Genomic DNA, 19,599 nt, shown 5'->3' with positions numbered 1-19,599 from the left:
GTGAGAACTGTACCAGGAACGTGCGCCCAGGTCTTCCGCGGTCTGAGGGTGCAGGAGGCGCTGGGCCTCCTGGGCTAGCAGAGGCTGGCGGAGGGGCGCTCAGAGCCTCGGCCCCGCCCGAGGCCGCTGCACGGCGGCCCCGCCCCCGGCTCCGCCCCGCCGGCTTCGCGGGCTGGAGAGCGAGGGAGCCGCGGGCGAGGGATCGCAGGATGAGCGATCGGGGCCCGGGCAGCCGGCAGCGGACGCGCCCCCCGAGCCCCACGGCCCGCGCCCCGCGGCCCCCCCGGCCCCGCGGCCCCGGACGCGCTGCCCGTGTCCCTCGAGTCCCGTGGGCCATGCCCGGCCGGCCCTAAGTGTAGGCCGGGGGGCGTCCCCTTGCGCCCAGACCCCGCGCTGGCGCCCCCCGGGCCGCCGCCCGGCGCGGGGGCCATGGCGTTCACCTTCGCAGCATTCTGCTACATGCTCACCCTGGTGCTGTGCGCCTCCCTCATCTTCTTTGTCATCTGGCACGTAAGGCTGGGCTCGGACTGGGGGCGGGGTGGGGGGCAGTGGGCTTAGGGAGCGGGCTGGGGCTGGGGCGGATGGTCTCAGAGCCCCGGGGAAACTTGAAGGGTCTTTTCCATTATCCACCATCCATTGGTTCCTCTTCGCCCCCCCATTAACACCCCCTGCTGTCGGCTTCCTTCCCCGGGGGCAGCCCCCCTTCCTTCACCGCCCCCGCCTGTCTGTGGCTATGTCAGTAGGTCCTGACCCTCTCCTTGCCTGATCCAGTCATTGGGCAGGGGGTGGAATTCTTGATCCTTCTACATCTTCATCCGTCCACCCCCGTCTGTCCATCGGGCAGTTTGTCTGTTCCCCCCCACACACACCCCTCCTTTGTGGGTTTTTCCAACCAGAGTGATGGAGCAGGTTGCTATGGCAACTGCATCTGTTTACAATACCCGCATATCTTGGAACCCATTAACCCTGTCCCCTCTCGGACCCTTCTCTGACCCAAGAAGGACAGGTTCAAAGTAGCCCCAGAAACCTAACCCCCACCTTGTCTCACTTCGGGGAGCCCTCCAGTTCCCTCCCCACTTCCCAGATTCCTTCCTAACCCCCACATACATGCCCTTTGTCTTTCATGCCCCCACTTCAGGTTTACCCTCACTCTGGCCTGGCCTGACTCCAGGAGGTCTGTGTCTCATCTCCTCCTGATGGCTCTCCCCTGGGGAGGATTCACCTGCCTACTTCTACCCTGGGCTTTCCCAAGGGTGCCCTCTGCCTGGTCCCTTTCTCTCACTACAGAACTGTGAGCCTCTGGCTGACTGTCCGGGTCTTTGCCCCACCTCACCCCACCACCCCCCCTCAGGGGTTTCCGCCCCAGACGGGTCCCATCCAGGCCTCTGTCTGCTGTGGCTACTAGCACTCTACGCATCTGCACACACTTCCCTGGTCTTGTCATCCTCTTTTAGGGGTCCTCTTCTCTGATTTGCTACCAGCCTGCTCCCTTCCTCCTTTCCTTATCTGCCTCTTTCCTGCTCCCCCACTTCCTCTCTTCCTGGGACTTGCTACCTCTCACCGGTAGTCTCCGCTCCGGGAAATCTCCCCTTCGTATGGTGCCATGCCACCACTGTATGAAGACTAAGCCCCAGAGCACCTCCCAGTGTGTCCCGGCTCCAGCCCGCCTCACTTTGCTCTAGTCTTGATCCAAGCCTCCCAGGTGCTTTTTGCTTTTTTTTTTTTTTTTTCTCTCTGCTGTTCTTCTGTCACCTGAGATCCATTATCATCTTTCTGAGCTTCCTGGCCCCAGGCTCAGGGCCTTCGACAGTCCTGTTGGGGCAAGAGAGCTCAGGTACTAAGAATTAGAAAGAATCGGGACACACAGGAAATAACTAGCGCCTGAACTTCAAGAAGCCCATTTCCCACTCACGTGCCCTTTCTCTGATAGGGAACCTCTCAGGAGATTCTCAGAGAAGCCTGCCCAGCACAGCTGCAAGGGAGTCAGGCTACATAAGAGCCAGACTTTGCCCTTGCAGAATGCCCAGGCTGAGAGGAAGTCTGCTAAGGTTTGGAGCAGCACCTTTGCTCTCTTAACAAACCTTTCTGGAGCCCCGAGTGCTGACACTGCTTCTTCAGCCTTTTAGCTGGGTTACCTTAGCTAGCTGGGACTGTTCCCTCTCAGCAAAATGGGCTTGTAGACATGAGGTCTGGGAGAGGAGATGTGGGCCTCAATTCAAAGTTGTTAAGGTAGAACCTTCTGAGCCAAGACTCCAGGTCCCACCTCAACCCTCAGCCCAGGCCCTACTAATCACTAGGCAACCAACCCTGGTGAGTGACGTGTGTCATCTGTCACAGTGGGGAATTGTTTGTTCCTAGGTGGGGGAGGGTGGGGGGGACGCTGAGTCAGCGCCAAGCAGCCTGGGGGGGGGGGGAGGCTCCACACGGGCTGCCTGCTGGTGGTGCCAGCCTTGGGGCAGACAGACAGCACCCTTCCGCCCCTGCTGGACCCTGTTGCTGTGCCTATCAGGCAGGCAGCTGCCCAGAGTCAGAGAACTTGGGGGAGGGGCTCCAGATGGCCCCAGCTCCCTCCAGGAAGCCCGTGTTCTTTTCCTCTGAACCGTATGGGGTCTAGGATGTTTGGGGGTGGTGGCCCTGCTGCCTCATTCTGGGGCTCCCCTTCCCCCTCAGTCAGGCTTCTTTGCCAGCCTGCCTCCCCCAGGTCACTGGGAGGTCCTTCCAGGCCCACACCATCATTTCCTCAAGTATCTGTTACCTCAGGAGTTTCCCCCTGATGAGTAGTACACTGCCATCCCCCCACCCCAGACACTACAGAAGGCACTTGGGACCTGCAGCCTTCACTCCCCTTACCACACAGGCCCTTCCGAGTTGGTTACTAGAGAGCACCGGGATGCATCTCCACCACTCCATTTCCATGGCCACCATCCTCCTCAGACCACCATGAACCCCTCCCTGGATTTGAACAGGCCCTTCAGTGACCTCCAAGTAGACAAAATGGGTCATACTTTTCACTGGGTTACAAGTGTACCACTCAGTAGCTGTGTGGCCTTGGACAGGATACCTGTTTTCTCCTCTGCTGCTAGCACCAAAGTCATTAGTGGGTACAAGCTGATAGAGCCTGCTGGGTGGTTATCTTGGCTGTGGCCGTCAGCCAGCTTGTATCCCCAATCCTAGATCTAAATCTGGTCACCCCGCTTTGTTCCTTTGTACCCCTCTAGGGCTCCCTCCACTCCTATGTTAAGGCCCGGTCTTGGCTGGTCTTGCAGGAGCTGGCTCTGTTGACCTTTCCACCTGCCTCCAGTGCTCTGCTCTTTCCTTCCCGTTCTCACACAACCCAGCCACAAGAGCTGCTGAATGCTCTTTCAACCTTCTGTCGTTACCATGGCTTGGATTGTATTTCTCCATTTGTTCACCAAATGCTTACTCAGTCAACTTGAACCCACCACCCCATGTGGAGTCTCACTCATACCTTGCCACTGATCAAGAGTTCTCTCCCCAACTTCCTGGGGCGCCTCCTGGACAAGGACTGTGTTCTAACCCTCTAGGGTTCCTGTGCTTAGCATGAAGCCTGGGAGAAGAGAGGCCATGACTTGAAATATATGGGGAGTGTAATAGACATTAGGATTCCATTGTCGACTGCCTGTGAGCTTGGGCCAAGACTCTGTGTGTGTGTGTGTGTGTGTGTGTGTGTGTGTGTGTGTGTGTGTGTACCAGCCAGCTCCCTTCGAGAAGCCCATGTTCTTTTCCTCTGAGCCATCTGGGGTCTGAGGTGTTCAGGGTGGTGGTGGGCCTGCCCCAACCCTGACAGGTACATGCCCTACCCCCAGATCATAGCCTTTGATGAGCTCCGGACCGACTTCAAGAACCCCATCGACCAGGGGAACCCAGCGCGGGCAGTAAGTGATACATGTGCTGTGCTGAGGTGTGTCCGTCCGTTTGTCTTTCTGTCACGGGTGGAAGGTGGGAATGGGGGTCGGGAAAAGGGGGTGTGATGTGGAGGGCGGATGAGGTGACCCTGTCCTTCCCCCTGTCCCCGCCCTCGCAAACACCTGGAGCGCGCTCTGGGCTCGGGTTCCTCCTGGTGGGGCAGCCTTTTCCAGGCTCTGGGCCGTTGCCATGGAGATGCAGATGAAGGCCCCTCCATGGCGACAGTCGCCATGGGGACGCGGTTGCTTTCCTGAGAGGACGACACCGCAGAGTGTTCTGGCGCCCTCTGGCGACCGCACGCGGGGCCGTGGGAGGCGCTCTGGTTTCTGCAACGCGGCCTCCCTGATCTGGGCCCTTTCCTTCCCTACAGCGCGAGCGTTTGAAAAACATCGAACGCATCTGCTGCCTCCTGAGGAAGGTCAGTGTCAGGGCAGGGGTCAGGAAGCTCCTAGCTAGTGCTGATCTCACTCTCCAGCCCACGGCGATGCCTTCCTCTTCTCTGAGCCTTTTGGATCCACTTTGCCACCTGGGAGGGCGGGAATGGCAAGCCAGAGACCTTTTAGTTCTGAGACCACGGTGGGTTGGCACTTCCTAAACCTTATTACTTTTCTGTGCCATTGACCTCTCATCCTCACCCCCCAGCTGGTGGTCCCGGAATATTCCATCCACGGCCTCTTCTGTCTGATGTTTCTGTGTGCAGCAGAGTGGGTGACCCTGGGCCTCAACATCCCCCTCCTCTTCTACCACCTTTGGAGGTGAGGGCAGCCGCTACCTGGGGAAGGCGAGGATGGGAGCAGGGCAGGCTGGGGTCAGGCCTGCCTGGGTGGCTGGAGAGGGCACTCAGACCTCCCTCACCCAGGTACTTCCACCGTCCTGCGGATGGCTCTGAGGTCATGTATGATGCGGTCTCTATCATGAATGCTGACATCCTCAATTACTGCCAGAAGGAGTCCTGGTGTAAACTTGCCTTCTACCTGCTCTCCTTCTTCTATTACCTGTACAGGTGAGGCTCTGGCCACAGCACTTGGACGCTAGACAAGGGGTATCCCAGGCTTCAGGCTTTCAATTCCTTGTCCCTCTTTTTGCCCTTGAGGACTACAGGCAAACCAGGGTATGACTGGGAGGGTGGTAGGCTTTCTCGGGACACACATTCACAGCTTCGTCTCCCCCACAGTATGGTTTATACGTTGGTGAGCTTCTAAGGGTGAAGCCGGCCAGGGAGCAAGCCCAGAATGGACCGGACGCCTGTGCACCCCTAGCCCTGCCCTTCTGGCCACAGAGGCCTCAGCCCTGGGGAGACAGGGGGCACTGGTGCCTCCAGCCTCCTCACCCCCAAACTGCTGCTGCGGGGACCCCCGCCTTCAGAGCTCTCCCCCTCCAACTAGGGCCAGGCAAAGCTCTAACTAGGGGTGGGGACTCCACTGCTAGCCTGCAGTTAGGCATGGCAGTTGTCCTGGAAGAGGCAGGACTTCTAGTCTTGTCTGTTTCAGGGGAACTTGGGCCCTGCCACCAGGCAGACCTTGATCTTGGAAGTTCTGGGCAGCCCCCCTTGGCCCTCACCCTGAAGCTCCCCCTGCAGGTGAGGGGGCACCTGCACCAGGAATGAGCAGGCTCACTATGGGGGCAGCCCCATCCCTAGTCTGCCCTCTCCCCTCCCCAGGCTCTCTTTCCAACCCCATCTCTACTTCTCCCAAACCCAGCCCACCTGCCCCTCGGTCCCATTTTCTATGTTGCCTGGAGGAGTCCGGCACCCCCTCCCCGGCCATTTGTGACAAAATATGAATAAACAACTGAGAACACACACGCCCAGTTCTGCTCCTGAAAGGCTCGAACAGACGGGGTCAGGTGGGGTACTCTGAGGAGCGAGCTGGAGCTACATCCCCAGCACACTGAGTCTTACCCTACTAGCCTCAGGCTTCTCTCGGATGTATCTGAGGCCTTGGAGGTCTCCTCTTCCAACTCCCCTTTCCTGATGTGTCTAATACAATCCTTCCAGCTGTTTTTCAAGGAAGTCTAAAAGTCACCTCCAGGATGCTCTCCTTGGACCTGCCTACCCTTCTCCTAAACAGCCCCAAGCTGAGTCCCCTGGACAACACAGAGGCCCAAAGGTGTCTGTGGCTTCCCCTTGGGCCCCAGGAACCAGGGTCAAGCCAAGTCAAGGAAACCAAATCTTCAATGTATGGAAAAATCAGGGCCACCTGGGACCAGGGATCACCGGACCAGGTGGAAGGTCAGCCAGTATATGATGAGGGGCTGGAAGGCAGCTGCTCCCAGGGTCAAGTAGAGCTGGAGACGCTGCCGAGGGGCTGGTCCCCCCATGCTGTCAGGGCCCAAGGCTGCAGTCCGCAAAGAACGCACCTAGAAGAAAGGAGTGCTGAGACTGGGCCAGGAGGAGAATGTGCTCCAGAGCTGACCCAGGGGAGGAGAGGGATCACCCCACACTCACAATGAAGTACATAAGTGCAGATGATGTCCAGGCCAGGGCCACGTAGTAGCCATCGCTGCCGAAGAGCAGCCCTGTGAGCACACTGAGGATCATCCTGAGGGTGCAGGAATGGACTGGTGATCCCCAAGGCCCAAGCTGAGACTGGCCCTATCCACCAGGGCCTAGAGCCACCCAAGACTATGACCCATGACACCAGGCTGTGTCTACAAGGAACCAGAATGAATGGTTCTGCAAGGTTCACGACTCAGCCCCAGGACCTGAAATCCCTTTCACTTCCTTGGGCTCCCCAAGATAACTCACAAATCCTCAACCTCTTTCAAGTCACAAGCTCCAAGAGACTGTTGGAGTAGAGCTTGGGGTTGAGGTGGGGTAGAAGCACCTCCAGCGTCACAATGAAGGCTGCAGCTACACAGGCTCAAAGGCTGGGATTGCAGACCCTCCAAGCTCTTCTCAGGTACTCACCCAACATACTTGTAACCGCTGTAGGCCAGGAGGTGGAAGGTACTGAGCTCACTGTGCACGGTGGCCAGGTAGAGGCCCAGGAGCAGGGCCAGGACCTCCATTAACACCCATACCAGAGCTGTGCTTGCACACAGGCCCAGCACCTCTGGGGAGAACCTGAAGCCATGGGAGAAGGTAGGTCAGAAGGAGCCATCCTGTAGCAGGTGTAAGGTGAGAGGCTAAGAGTGAGCTGGGACCTGGCACCGGACCTGACACACGCTCCCTACAGAGGAAGGGAGATAAGCCAGAAGGAAGAATAAAGCGTTAGCACCAACCTTTTCTGAATGCCCAGTGCCATCCCAGCCAGCAGCACATATGTGATGAAGGCCATGGCTGCCAAGAGAGGAAAGGACGTAGTCAGTCTGGCTTCCTCACCCCAAGCCCCTCATTAGGCATTCAAGCCACTGATATTCTAGCTTTTCCCATACTTCCCTCCCTGCATATCCCAACATGGCTCCCCTTCACATTCAGCTCTCCAATGTCCTGTCCCAATGCACCTCTCGGACTACCCACCCCCTCCAGCTGGCTACCACTGGACCCCCCCAGGACCACAAGCTATCACGTACCCTCTTATTGACATGGCCACCAGAGGGCACAGCATCGCCACCTGCAGACTCTGGGATAGTTAAGTCCCTGCGAGCCGTGGCTTCAACATATGGCACAGGGTGACAGGACTGGCTTTGTAACACGGGTCAGGAGAGGACCAGGGATAGAACAACCTCAGCAGTTACCCTTCCTGGCAGCTGCTCTGGGCAGCCCTGCCCCCTGCCCTAGCATATCTGTTCTCCTTGTGTGTGTCCTCTGGGCCTGACCCTGATTAGCAGACAGGACAGAGAAGAGTGAGGTGCAGAGGCTATGTAGCTAGCTTGATAAGTGCCACAGAGACAGGCAGCCATGAGGATCCAGAAGGGAGGAGGCATTTGCTCCAGCGGTCAGGCTTCCTAGAAGGGGGGATGCTGGAGCAGGCCTCTGAGGACAGGGCAGTAATGGTAAGTAACAGCAGCTAGCATTAGTGTGAGGTGTGTCTCCTTCATGCCAGGTGGAATGCTCAGCACACACCCTCTCCCTGGCTCTCCACGACAATTCTTTGAGGTAGAAGCCATTTTTGGTCTTACTAAAGGCGGAAAGAACCAGCCTGAAGTCCTACAGCTGGAAGCAGCTGAGCCAAGTAAAAACCCAGTGCTCCAGGCTGGAGAGAGACAGGGTCCAAATTAAAAGGCAGGAAGGTTATAGAAACATCAAGGTCACATTCAGGAAGTTTCCTACCGGTCACCCTGTCAACCTGGTGTCTGTTAACAGTCACACATGAAAAGCACCAGAAATGGATGATGGGTCATTAGTTGAGTCTCCTTCTTCCTAACGATGCTTCAGGGCACAAGTAGCCCTGCGTTCCCAAGCCCACATCAGAGACTCACTGGGGATATAGAGGTCAGGAGCATTGAGGTCTTTCCGTGGGGGCAGAGGCACATCATGACTGTATTGCATTTTCCAGTTCTGGCAGTGGCAGGAGTCCGGTAAGCAGGAGCAGAGGGGAAAAAAGAGGAAGAAAAGGGTTGAGGTCTGAGGATCAGGTTATCTGAAAGTAGGGAGAGGCGTGCCAGCTCACCTGGTAGGAAGCTCACCTGATGTGTGTAGGGGAAGACCAACAGTCCTAGCTTCTTGGCTACATAGGCTGTGTCCACAGCAAAAAAATACTTGAGCTTGTTCACAGAGACAAAACGGTGCAGCTGGAAGTGGAGAAAGAAGACTGTGGACATGTCCCTTCCTAAAGGTGCTTGGGGAGTCAAGTGGGATCCTGTCACACCCCAGCCCTAGCCGGAAACCCTGTCACCCTTCCTCTGAGCACAGGCCACACCTCTTTGTGCACTATGTCCTTCCCTTGGGATGCTATGGAGCTGCCATAGGCCATAGCCATATTGGCCACTGGGTCTCCAAGCAAGTGGTTGACACTGAAGGCTACATCAGCTCCTGGGGCTGGGTATCCGCCTGGCTGGCTGGAATAACCATCACTTGTATCATCGAAGAGTGGAGGGGGATCTGGAGCTGCCCGGGTCCTGTGCTTGGAACCTGCAGGTGTGGGAATACTAAAGTAGGTAACCAAAATACAGAGCAAGGACCCAAATCATTGCCCCTTCCCCAGGCTGAGAAGCTGTGCATAGGTCCTGGGACACCAAACAACTGCTGAGGAAAAGTCAGGACTTGTTTTTAAGAAAGATCGCCTATTCTTTTGGAGCAATCCTTTACTACCTGCTGGGGGGGGGGGGGGCGCCTAGAAGTGGCTGCCACTTGTGACTTCTGGGAAGTCTCTCAAGGGAGGTGATCCCTGAATACTAGAAAGTGAGCAGATGTTTGTTGGAGTACGATCACCGGTAAGACATCCCTTAACACGTGTAGAAAAGGCAACACTGGCTACTCGGAGTCCCAGAAGTCAGGAAGGTTGTCAGAGTTATAACAGAGAAAGGAAGTTCTGGAGGCGAAGTCGATTCAAGCAGGATCAGACTTGGGGATCCCAGGTGTGCTATCGCCGCCTAATCTCAGGACTGGCCAACAAGGGCGAAGTCCAGGACACGCTGTAGTGTGGCAGGGCAGGAACCCGAGAGACACTCCCCGCCCTGGGCAGCTGTCACCGCAGGCCCTCTCCCTCCTGAGTGGGTCCCGCAGGATTTGGCGCCCTGCTGCCAGGCCGCGCCCCGCCCTCCCCAGTTTTCACGCACCGTGGGCTCCGTATCCCGAGTGATAAGCCATGGCCAAGATGAGCGCTCTGCCCAAGGGCTGGCTGCGCTGAGTCGGGGGGACAACACTGCTGAAACAGCTGCTTCTCTCGCCCAGCGCTGCCCCAAGTTACCCGACAGCCCGACACGTCCCAGGGCTGGCGGATCGCGGCGCCATGTCCGTGGCGTCACACTCCGCTGTCTACCATAGGCTTTTCGGAGGAGCTGGTTCTTCCCCTCGACATTCCTAATTGGCTACTGGTGAGCCTTCGCCCAATCGGATTTGGACATAGCCAACTTCCGATAGGTAGGGGGCGGAGCTACTCAAGGCGCTCTCTGATTGATTAGGAGGCTGGTTAATTCGCCGCACGACCAGCCAATAGGTGGGAAGGATTTGTAACTTAGTTCCGCGTCTGCGCCGAGAGGCTCTTGACGCTCCTTGCCACGACTACGCCGGTAGCGAGACAGCTCCGGACCGACACAGCTAGTTAGGGTACAGAGCCGACTCCGCCGCAACGCATTCCGGGAGGAATGTGGCGGTCGGTCAAGCTCTGACCGATTCTTGCCCTCCCTCTTGTGCTCTCTTTCCTCCAGTTCGCTCAATCTTGTAGCGGAGCCCCGGCCGGCTAGAATGTGGTGTTGCCCACACCAGGCGAGTGACAGCGCAGCCCAGATCCCTAAAGCGCTGACTCCTCCTCCTCCGGCCTCCCACTCCTTTGCGAGCAGGTGCTGTCCGTCAGCCGGTGCTGAAAATGCCCTTTAGCGTCCACCGCTATCCTGTTCATCAGCTAGGGTCTTTGCTGGGAGGGTTTGGGGCACACACACACACACACACACACACACACACGCATGCACGCACGCACCGGGCAGGGGACAGAAACTGAGCCCTAGAAGATCCGAAATTTCAGAAATCTGGTGTATACATGGGGCAGGAATAGACACTGGGCCTTGTCCCGTTGCTTTCTCCAGTGGTCCGGTGGACTTGGGAGGCAGAAGAGTGCTGATCTGTCTCCTGAAGGTGAAGTCGAAACTCCTTAGTCATTACCAGTCCGGTGATCTCAGTGAGGCTCTTAGGCCTTACTCCTAGTCTCCCAGACACTTTTCTTCCCACCCAGGTTGTAACCACGCCCACCCCCACCCCACCAGGGAGACAGTCTTCAAGGGTCTCTCCTCACAGACTCTGTCCTCCAGAGAGTGTGACACACCCTCTGATACTTGCAGTTGATTAGCTACTTAGTGTTCAGTTACATAAGGTGAGACCTTCCTGCACCCCAAACTCAGCCCATGAAGGTCCAGCTGCTGCTTTTGCTCCTCCACCTGGGATGCCCCTTCCCTTGCAATCAATTCGTTCAGAGCTTGTGATGGTTCAGCAGGCTGCCAATCCCGAGGACCTAAATTCAACTCCCAGGCCCCACATAGTGGAAGAAGAACCAGCTCCCGAAGGTCATGCTCTGACTTGCACACTTGCACTGTGGTTAAAGTGCACCCTTCAGATACATCCCGCCCACAGAGAGATGCACTAAATAAATACATTTAAAATGTAGTTACATGTTAAATGGAGGGGTCACTTTAGCTCTTACAGAGGGACAAGGGAATAGAGGCCTGACCTTGGCCCAGAGTGGAGGCCAGAGTCTGGGTTCTGAATCCCACTTTAGCCAGACTTTTCCCTGGATAGCTTCCATGAGGACAGGGCCTATGCCATTCTCTACATCTATGTCCTGCTAGTGCCCACATAGGAGATCGCCAGCAAACATCTGTGCCCAACAAATAAGGAAATGAATGGGGGCAGTTGGGGAGATAGCTCAGCAGTTAAGAGCACTGTTTGCTCTTCTGGAAGACCTGGGTCAGATTCCCATCATCCCATGGCAGCTCACAGTCATCTATAACTCCAGTTCCCGGAGATCCAACACCCTCTTTTGGCCTCCATGGGCACTGCATTCATGTGGTGTACAAACATACATACAGGCAGAACACCCATACAGACAAATTAAAATAATTTTAAAAGTAAACACAAAATAAATGAATAAAATAATAAATCGGGCTATGATTTATTCCCAGCACTTTAATCCCAGCACTCAGGAGGTAGAGGCAGGTGAATCTCTGAGTTCGAGGCCAGCCTGGTCAACAGAGCGAGTTCCAGAACAGCCAGAACTATACAGAGAAACCAAGTCTCAAAAAATAAATAAACAAATAAAATAAAAAGTAAACACAAGGACAAAAACAGTCCTTTATATCTGTTACATCATCTTTTAATGTTCAAACAAATAATCTTGGAGTTGCCATTTGTTCAAACATACCATGAACAGCCCACCTAGCGTTGCAACTTTCTTTGTCCTACCCACTAATTACCTAGTTTGGGGGCAAGGTCCAGACCCAAGCCTGGATGTGAGGAACCCAGCCCGCTGAGGGCTAAGGAGCAGTCCTGGGGCCTTATGCATCTGGGAAAAGGCTGTCCCGTTCAGGGCAGAACCTACTCCCCTGTCTGGCCTGAGAAGGCTAGTAAATTAATCCAACACTTATCCACCTCCGTTTCTCAGATAGAAAAGCTGAGTTTAGGGGTGGAACGTGCTGGTCAAAGGTCGTGTACCCTATAGAGTTCCTGGCGCCTTCCAGCCCCCTTTCCCTACACGAGCTCCAGCCCGCCAGCCTTAAGCAGAGCCCAGCAATGAGACTAGTCTTTCCCTTCTGGGGTAGAGTCTGGGTGGGCTTAGAGCTGGGTCCATCCCTTAGAGAGGGGTGCGGAGGGCGTCCATCCACCTGCAGAGTCACCCGCCTCATTCCACAGGCGCCATAGAGCAAAGGACTCGCCCAAGGTCGCAAGCGCGAGCTCGGCCGGAGAAGCCAGGCGTCCGGCCGTCCAGACTGGGCTTCCCGGAGGCGGGGGGCGCCCGCGGTGCCAGGCGCAGCCAGCGGCGCCGCCGGTGCCGCGGGGGCGGGGTCAGCGGAGGGCGGGGCGCCGGGCACCGCGGCCGCCAACGCCGCCGCGCTCGGGCTGGGCTCGGGCTGGGCTCGGCGCACTCTTCAGCGGCCGCCGAGCCAAGCGGACGCCCCTCGGGGCAGCGCCGCAGCCCTCCGCGCCCCACCGCTTATCATGCCCGGGGCCCGGGCCCGGCAGCCGGAGCAGCCAGGACACCATGCCGGAGGGCGAAGGTGGCGACCGCGGGGAGGTACCCGCACTCATTCCGGACAGCGAGCCGCTGCGGGAGGAGGTACCGGCGGCGTGGGGTGGGGACCGAGCCAGGGTTGGAGAGAGGCGAAGGGGACAAGTGGAGGGACGAACCCCAGACAGGGATTGAGGAGGAAAGTCCCGCAGACCCTCCAGCAATGACGTCATTGGGGAGACCGCGTTCTGGCTGGGGTCGCCGCTTCGGGGTCCGCGTAGGTCAGGGCAAGAATGCTTGAGCAGGAATGTAGGGGAGACCTGGGCCCTCGGCGCCCCCTCAGTCATTCTCTCCGGCCCTGTGACGTCAGCGCTTGTGGGCCCCCACGCGTCCCTGTTCCATCGTGCAGCCTGGGATGCTGTCCCCGACTGCCAGGGCCATGGGGTCAGGTCCCCAGTCCAGCCCAGTTGCTCACGAGGTGTCGGGCGGTGCCTGCAATGCAGTAGCCATGGCACGGACTGGGGGTGGGGGAGGGAAAAAGGGAAGAGAAGGGAGCGGCTGCCATACCCTTCTCTCCCCCACCCCCAGGTGAGAGGACGGACTGAGGGCTCACTCCAGTGGTTGACATCCCCAGAGCCCCTCCTCGCTCTGTGCCAGGAGGATGTGCCAAGTGTAGGATGATAGATGGTAGTGTGGAAAACAGGGTGGTGAGTGGTCTGTGTGTGTGAGTGGATATAACGTGCTTGTGTGTGTGTGTGTGTGTGTGTGTGTGTGTGTGTGTGAAGGAATTGCGACCGTGTGTTCCCTGTATCTTCAGTAGGTCCGAGGCTCTGGTGAATTCCTTGCCTTGGGTCTTCACCCAAGAGTGTGGGTGTGTATGATTTCATGCTGTGCCTTTTTAGTGTGTGGCTAAGTGTGGATTTGTGGGTGTCAGGTTGCTATGGGGTGGGGTAGATGTGCACTGTGGTCAGGTGAGATCTTAGTGTCTGGATGACAGTGTGTAACATGTATGTGCACATGTGTCCTGTGGTGAAGTGGTCTAGTGTCTGAGTATTCCTTGCTATGGCCATGGGGCTTGAACTCTGAAAATAGGCAAGGGTCTGTTGTTTCTGGATGAGGGCTGGTGTTCCTTTGCAGTGGGTGGGCCTATGATGAGCATGTGTTGGGGGTGTGGATGAGTGGGTGTGTGCACCTGGCTGGTACAGGTCTGGGTGGCAGAATGCACCTATACATTTGATACAATGGGAGCAGGCTGCCCTAGATGGGACTGAGGGCAGTCCGCTCTCCTGTAGGACTTCTCAAGGCATTGCCCAGAATCCTACCTCTACACTTTCCACCTCTTCTCTCCCAGTTCCCCTTCCTCTTTCCCTTCCCTGTCTATTGACATCAGACCTGGAGTGGCCAGGCTGGTAACTCTACCAGCCATGGAAGATGTGCTGAACCCTTGGGTCAAGAAGCAGTCTGTGGTGCCCAGCTTGTGTCCTGTCTCTTCCCTCAGCACACAGATTGGGAGTGAAGGGTGGCCCTCCATCTGCTCCTAGCCCTGAGACTCACACCTCCGCCATTCCCCAGCTCCCAGCTCCTCTCTCTCTCTCTCTCTCCCTCACTTAACAGCCTCTCCCAAGTCTCCTGCCATCCCTAGTGGAACAAGGAACCAGTGGGAGTCCCAGGGTAGCAGCAAAAGTGTTTATTCCCAGTGCTAGACCCTATGCTAACAAATTCCCGCATGCGATCTCTGTGAATCTTCACCAACCAGATGTATGAATGAGGGAACAGTGCTACAGTACAGGGGAGGTCTGCCCAAGCCACAGTGAGTAGAGGAGCTGGCACCCCAAAGCTGTCTATAGCTGGCTCCATAGTCCTCTTTCTCTCTCTCTCTCTCTCTCTCTCTCTCTCTCCACACACACACACACACACACACACACACACACACACACACACCCTGCCCCACTCCCTGCCACATTAGTTTCCTAGACCACCAGGACCAAAATCCAGACCCAGAGAGGGTAAACATGTGGCCAAATGCACAAATTAGACAGAGACAGAATAGGAACTATCAGAAGTCAGACTTCTCAGTAGTCACGGACACAGGACTTTCCTTCTCTGTTGTGCTCTTAGGTGGGTAGTGGGGTTTCTGACTGAGAAACAGCAAGGCACAGGCAAGGGAAGGCAGGCTCAAAGCAGACCGACAAGGTTTGCTGCCGTGAGATTTGCTGCAGAATAGCTCAATCATTAGAAGCCTCAGTTTCTTCTGTCAAGTGGGTCCTAGGACACCCCTCCTTGAGACCAGTGGTTCCTGCTCTGACACTCGCCTCTCCTTTCTCTGCCCGCCCTGCAGCAGCGGCCCCTGAAGCAGTCCCTGGGAGGCTCTCTGTGTCGAGAGTCTCACTGGAAGTGCCTGCTCCTCACCCTGCTCATCCATGCCTGTGGGGCTGTGGTGGCCTGGTGTCGTCTGGCCACTGTGCCCCGCCTGGTCCTGGGGCCTGAGGCAGCTTTGGCTCGTGGGGCTGGCGGTCCACCGCCCACCTACCCAGCCAGTCCCTGCTCTGATGGCTACCTGTACATCCCATTGGCCTTCGTCTCCCTCCTCTACCTCCTCTACCTGGCAGAGTGCTGGCACTGCCATGTGCGGTCATGCCAGGCGCCTCGCACCGATGCCAACACCGTGCTTGCCCTGATTCACCGGTTGCAGCAGGCTCCGCCCTGTGTCTGGTGGAAGGCCACCAGCTACCACTATGTCCGCCGCACACGCCAGATCACCCGCTACCGCAATGGGGATGCCTACACCACCACGCAGGTCTACCATGAGAGGGCGGACAGTCGCACAGCTCGGGGTGAATTCGACTACAGTGCACATGGTGTCCGTGACGTCTCGAAGGAGCTCGTGGGCCTGGCAGACCACGCGGCCACACGGCTGCGGTTCACCAAGTGCTTCAGTTTCGGCAGTGCCGAGGCCGAGGCCTCATACCTCACGCAGAGGGCCCGCTTCTTCAGTGCCAATGAGGGCCTGGATGACTACCTGGAGGCCCGCGAGGGCATGCATCTGAAGGATGTGGACTTCCGTGAGTCCCTCATGGTCTTTGCAGATCCCCGCAGCCCACCCTGGTACGCCCGAGCCTGGGTCTTCTGGCTGGTGTCTGCCGCTACCCTGTCCTGGCCACTGCGCGTGGTGGCAGCCTATGGGACAGCTCACGTACACTACCAGGTGGAGAAGCTTTTCGGTGCGAGCTCACCGCCCCCAGGGGCTGTGCCCAGCGGGCCGCCACTCTCTCGAGTGGCCACCGTGGACTTCACAGAGCTTGAATGGCACATCTGCTCCAATCGGCAGCTGGTGCCCAGCTACTCGGAGGCTGTGGTCATGGGTGCCAGCTCTGGGGCCTACCTGCGAGGCTGCCAGCGTTGCCGCCGCTCAGTTAGCAGCAACTCCCTGCCTCCTGCCCGGCCCAGTGGGCCTCGCCTGCCCTTCAGCCGCAGTCGCCTCTCCCTGGGTGCTGGGGGCCGGGCTACCCCAGGGGTCTTCCGCAGCTTGAGTGGAGGTCCCCTGGGACGCAGAGGGGAGGACACTGAGCCTCTGGAAAGCCCCCCATGCTATGAGGATGCCCTTTACTTCCCGGTGCTTATTGTCCACGGGGACAGCGGCTGCCGGGGAGATGGACAGGGGGCACTCTGAGATACCTGCCCCCTACAGCCCCAGAACACCCCTCTCTCCTCAGCATCTCACCATGGGCTTGAATGTCTGAATAATTGTCAAAAACAGGAAAGAAAACAGACCAGCCATGCACAAGGGGTGGGAGTTGGGTGGGATCCTTAATGTAGTGACTTGTGGTCCTTTGAGGGGGAAGTCAATGCCACCTAAGTTGAGTGTGTGATCTGTTCCCCGGCTTGGCTCCCCCAACCATCACCACATTCCCCTGTGATAGCAGATGATGCTGGGCAGGGAAAGAAGCATCCAGAAAGACTGGGATGGGGAGGAAACCTGGGCGAAGCTGTCTGCCTCTCTGCCATGGCTGAGCTACATGGGGAGCCCTCCAGCAACATAGAAGCACAAGCTGGTGGACTAGAGCCATGCCCAACTGGGATGGCTGTCCTGAAGCTGAACAGCTGGCTGTGGCCACCCGGCAGCTTGGTCCCCTGCCCACCAGAGTTCTCTTCTTCCTCTGCCCCATCCTCTCATCTGCCCTCTGGCCTCTCTTTTCAGGGCAAGTGCCCTGTTTGTCCCCTGACCCTAAGGTGCAGTTTCTCCACAGAGCCCAATTCTCAGAGCACAGACTTGCCCTCTTGCCCCCACCTTGGTCTCCTGGTTCTTGCTGCACCCTCACTACATCCAGTTTCCCTTGTGACCCAGGGTTCTCAACTCCAAGCTTCATCACAGCCAGCCCCAGCCTCCTAAAATTCATATCTGTCTCTGTCAGCCACACAGTACCCCAGCCTTGTCTCCACCTTTCCCCAGGCTTCTCTGCTCTTCACCTTCTGGGTGATCCACAGGATGTAGGACCAGAGGGCATCCGAGGGGCTCTGCCCTGGTCACAGCCCCTTGGACGATGCCCTGGCCTTGTCTTGAAGGCCCCTGCTTCTTCCATCCATGGAGCCTGTCCAGGGGACACTATTCCTTCCTAGGGAGAACAGAATAGTACCTTCCCTTCCAAGTGGGGATTTCCACCCCCTCCCAAGGGCTGGCGGGGGAGGGAAGAGACAGAGAAAATTAAATAAAGTTATGAAACAGGAAAGGTTTCACAGGTGCATTCCTGGGTGAGGGGTCCAAGGCCACAACTGCAAGCCCATTGGGCTACACTGAGGCAGGTGCAAGGGTGGGTTCAGGGAGGAGATCCAGAGGTAGCTTCTAACATCCAGATAAACAGTGTGGGAACCTTCCTGCCTCACCCAGGGCCTCTGAGACTCAGTTTTGGGGTACCCTGCATAGCTGGCTGCACTCAATCCCAATACTGGAACCTGATTACATATTGTGAATTGTCCCAAGAGACTCCTCTTCCAACCAGGTGGCAATTGCAGATCGGCTGAGCATGCAGAGGACTAAGGGAGTGATGTGTCTAGTTCCCACTGTGGGGAGAAAACTGTGGCCTATGACCCAAACACAGTTTCTTTTGTGGCTGCTGATCATTCTGGGTCAATGGATCCTGAGCAGGTTGGGGGGGTCACAAAGCTGGAACCAGGGCAAGCCAGATTGGGATCTAAAGAAAGAGAATAAAGAACAAAGGAAGGGCCTCACTCTTGGGGGGGGCACAGGAAATCATTTGGGCAAAGTACCAACATTGTATGTACAGTGTATGTACAGTTGTCCTGGATAGCTACTGTGTAGTTGTGCTGGGCTGGGGGAGAAGCACAGTGCAATCGATTCCCCAGAACCTAGCATGGGGAAGGAGAAGCAAAGACCCATGGTTCTAGACCAAACACTAGAGTCTGTGTTTAAACTAGGACAAACTGGAGCCATGACTGGGGAAAGGCAGGGCTTTTCATGAAGACGCTTAGCCAAGGCCCTGCTACGTGGAATGGGAGTCTATCTCAGTGGGGAGAGTGCCTGCCTAGCAGGCAAGAGGCTCTGAGTTCCAGCTCAAAAACTGAATAGCAAGTGTGATGGTGTGGGCCTATCATCCCAGTGGTCAGAAGGTAGAGGCAGGAGGATTGGATGTTCAAGGTCATCCTCGGCTACTTATGGAGTTCAAGATCAGCCTGGGATACCTGAGACTCCATATGATAAATAAACAAGCAGCTGAAGTAGAAAACCTTACAGAATCCAAATCATCAAGAAGGTTTCTCAGGTGAGGCCTCTGTCCTCCATAATTCTCCTCTGATACCACAGCCACCAACTGCCCAATACTGTAAGTCCAATTATACTTCAGTTGGCAATGAGCCCGGCCGAAAGACATGTCGACCCCCTTTGCATAAGTGGTATAACATAATTCTAAGACATAAACAGGAATGAGAAGAGGTTTTCAATAATGCCCTTTGAAACAGAAATGATATTGGAGAAAACCATTGTTGTCTTTTTGGCGTCATCCTGCATTCACATTGGAATGTGTATGTGAGAGCTGAAACTCTATCTTGGATCTGGAAGTAACCTTGAAAACTGCAGCCATGTGCAGAGGATAGTAAGGTCAAGTGAAAGATTCTGGGTTTCTACTGGCAAAACAGGTCCCAATCACCCCTGGTTGCCTGCTTCCAAACTTGGACGAAAAAGGAGTAAAGTGTTCGTTTATTTAGATCACTATTTCCCCCTTATTTCTATTACAGCCTTTATTAATTATCTGGCTTTAAGAAACTGATCCTTGCCATCTCTTCTGGCTGCTGTGGGTCAGGATTTCAGTCAAGGCACAGTGAAGACCCACTCCCTCTGCCTGCTACATAGAAGGCCTCCTCCAGAAGATGGGAGACAGGCTGGGTTGCTCTTAGGCTCCTTCGGGCACAAGTCAAGGGACTAACTAGGCTTGTTGGTTAGACCAGCCACTCATGGTCTCCTTTGTGGCCTGGGCCTCCTCATGACCTGGTAGCTGGCTGCACAAACAAGCATCCCAATGAGTGGAAACCACATTATCATCACCGTCCAATGTAAGCACACTTCTGATGCTATAAATCACAGTCTATAAATCATTCAGGTATAGCAACATCAAACAAGTTAGTCCAGCTGGGTGATGGTGGCACTTGCTTTTAATCCCGGCACTGGGGGCAGAGGCAGGTGGATTTCTGAGTTCGAGGCCAGCCTGGTCTACAGAATGAGTTTCAGGACAGCCAGGGCTTCACAGAGAAACACTGTCTCGAAAACAAACAAACAAACTTAGTCCTAGTCCCCCAGTGTGTCAGGGTCACTGGAAGCCCTGGCAGCTTTCTGAGATTCTCTCAGCATCACAGTATGATGGACATACAAACCCACATTTTCAGCCTGGTTCTCTTCTAGAGT

General features: G+C 56.3%; 3 protein-coding genes across 4 annotated transcripts; 2 read left to right on the top strand and 1 right to left on the bottom strand.

Moving 5' to 3' along the window:
* Positions 1-129: 129 nt before the first annotated feature.
* On the top strand, positions 130-5,730 carry Cnih2 (cornichon family AMPA receptor auxiliary protein 2). 2 transcript variants are annotated; one of them, XM_036201758.1, is made up of 6 exons: positions 130-510; positions 3,828-3,922; positions 4,298-4,345; positions 4,570-4,682; positions 4,787-4,930; positions 5,102-5,730. In XM_036201758.1, exons 2-6 carry the CDS (start codon positions 3,908-3,910, stop codon positions 5,127-5,129), a joined length of 348 nt encoding a protein of 115 aa, XP_036057651.1. In that variant the 5' UTR covers positions 130-510; positions 3,828-3,907; the 3' UTR covers positions 5,130-5,730. The 2 variants fall into 2 exon arrangements, with proteins under 2 accessions (XP_036057651.1, XP_036057641.1); XM_036201748.1 differs by having other exon boundaries at positions 131-510; positions 3,828-3,896.
* Positions 5,731-6,036: 306 nt separating this feature from the next.
* On the bottom strand, positions 6,037-9,792 carry Yif1a (Yip1 interacting factor homolog A, membrane trafficking protein). The gene is made up of 8 exons (XM_036201726.1): positions 9,589-9,792; positions 8,730-8,941; positions 8,497-8,601; positions 8,290-8,368; positions 7,150-7,207; positions 6,836-6,991; positions 6,374-6,467; positions 6,037-6,285 (listed from the first exon to the last, which is right to left on the bottom strand). Exons 1-8 carry the CDS (start codon positions 9,617-9,619, stop codon positions 6,139-6,141), a joined length of 882 nt encoding a protein of 293 aa, XP_036057619.1. The 5' UTR covers positions 9,620-9,792; the 3' UTR covers positions 6,037-6,138.
* A 2,738-nt stretch (positions 9,793-12,530) lies between these two features.
* Positions 12,531-17,413, top strand: Tmem151a (transmembrane protein 151A). The gene is made up of 2 exons (XM_036206686.1): positions 12,531-12,794; positions 15,025-17,413. The coding sequence occupies exons 1-2, from the start codon at positions 12,720-12,722 to the stop codon at positions 16,354-16,356; spliced, it is 1,407 nt and encodes a 468-aa protein (XP_036062579.1). The 5' UTR covers positions 12,531-12,719; the 3' UTR covers positions 16,357-17,413.
* The last annotated feature ends 2,186 nt before the right edge of the window (positions 17,414-19,599 follow it).

This window comes from Onychomys torridus, chromosome 1 (genome assembly GCF_903995425.1).
Source record: "Onychomys torridus chromosome 1, mOncTor1.1, whole genome shotgun sequence".
NCBI classification, from domain to species: domain Eukaryota; kingdom Metazoa; phylum Chordata; class Mammalia; order Rodentia; family Cricetidae; genus Onychomys; species Onychomys torridus.
Note: the sequence above shows the minus strand (reverse complement) of the source record. Positions and strands in the feature narration are given on the sequence as shown.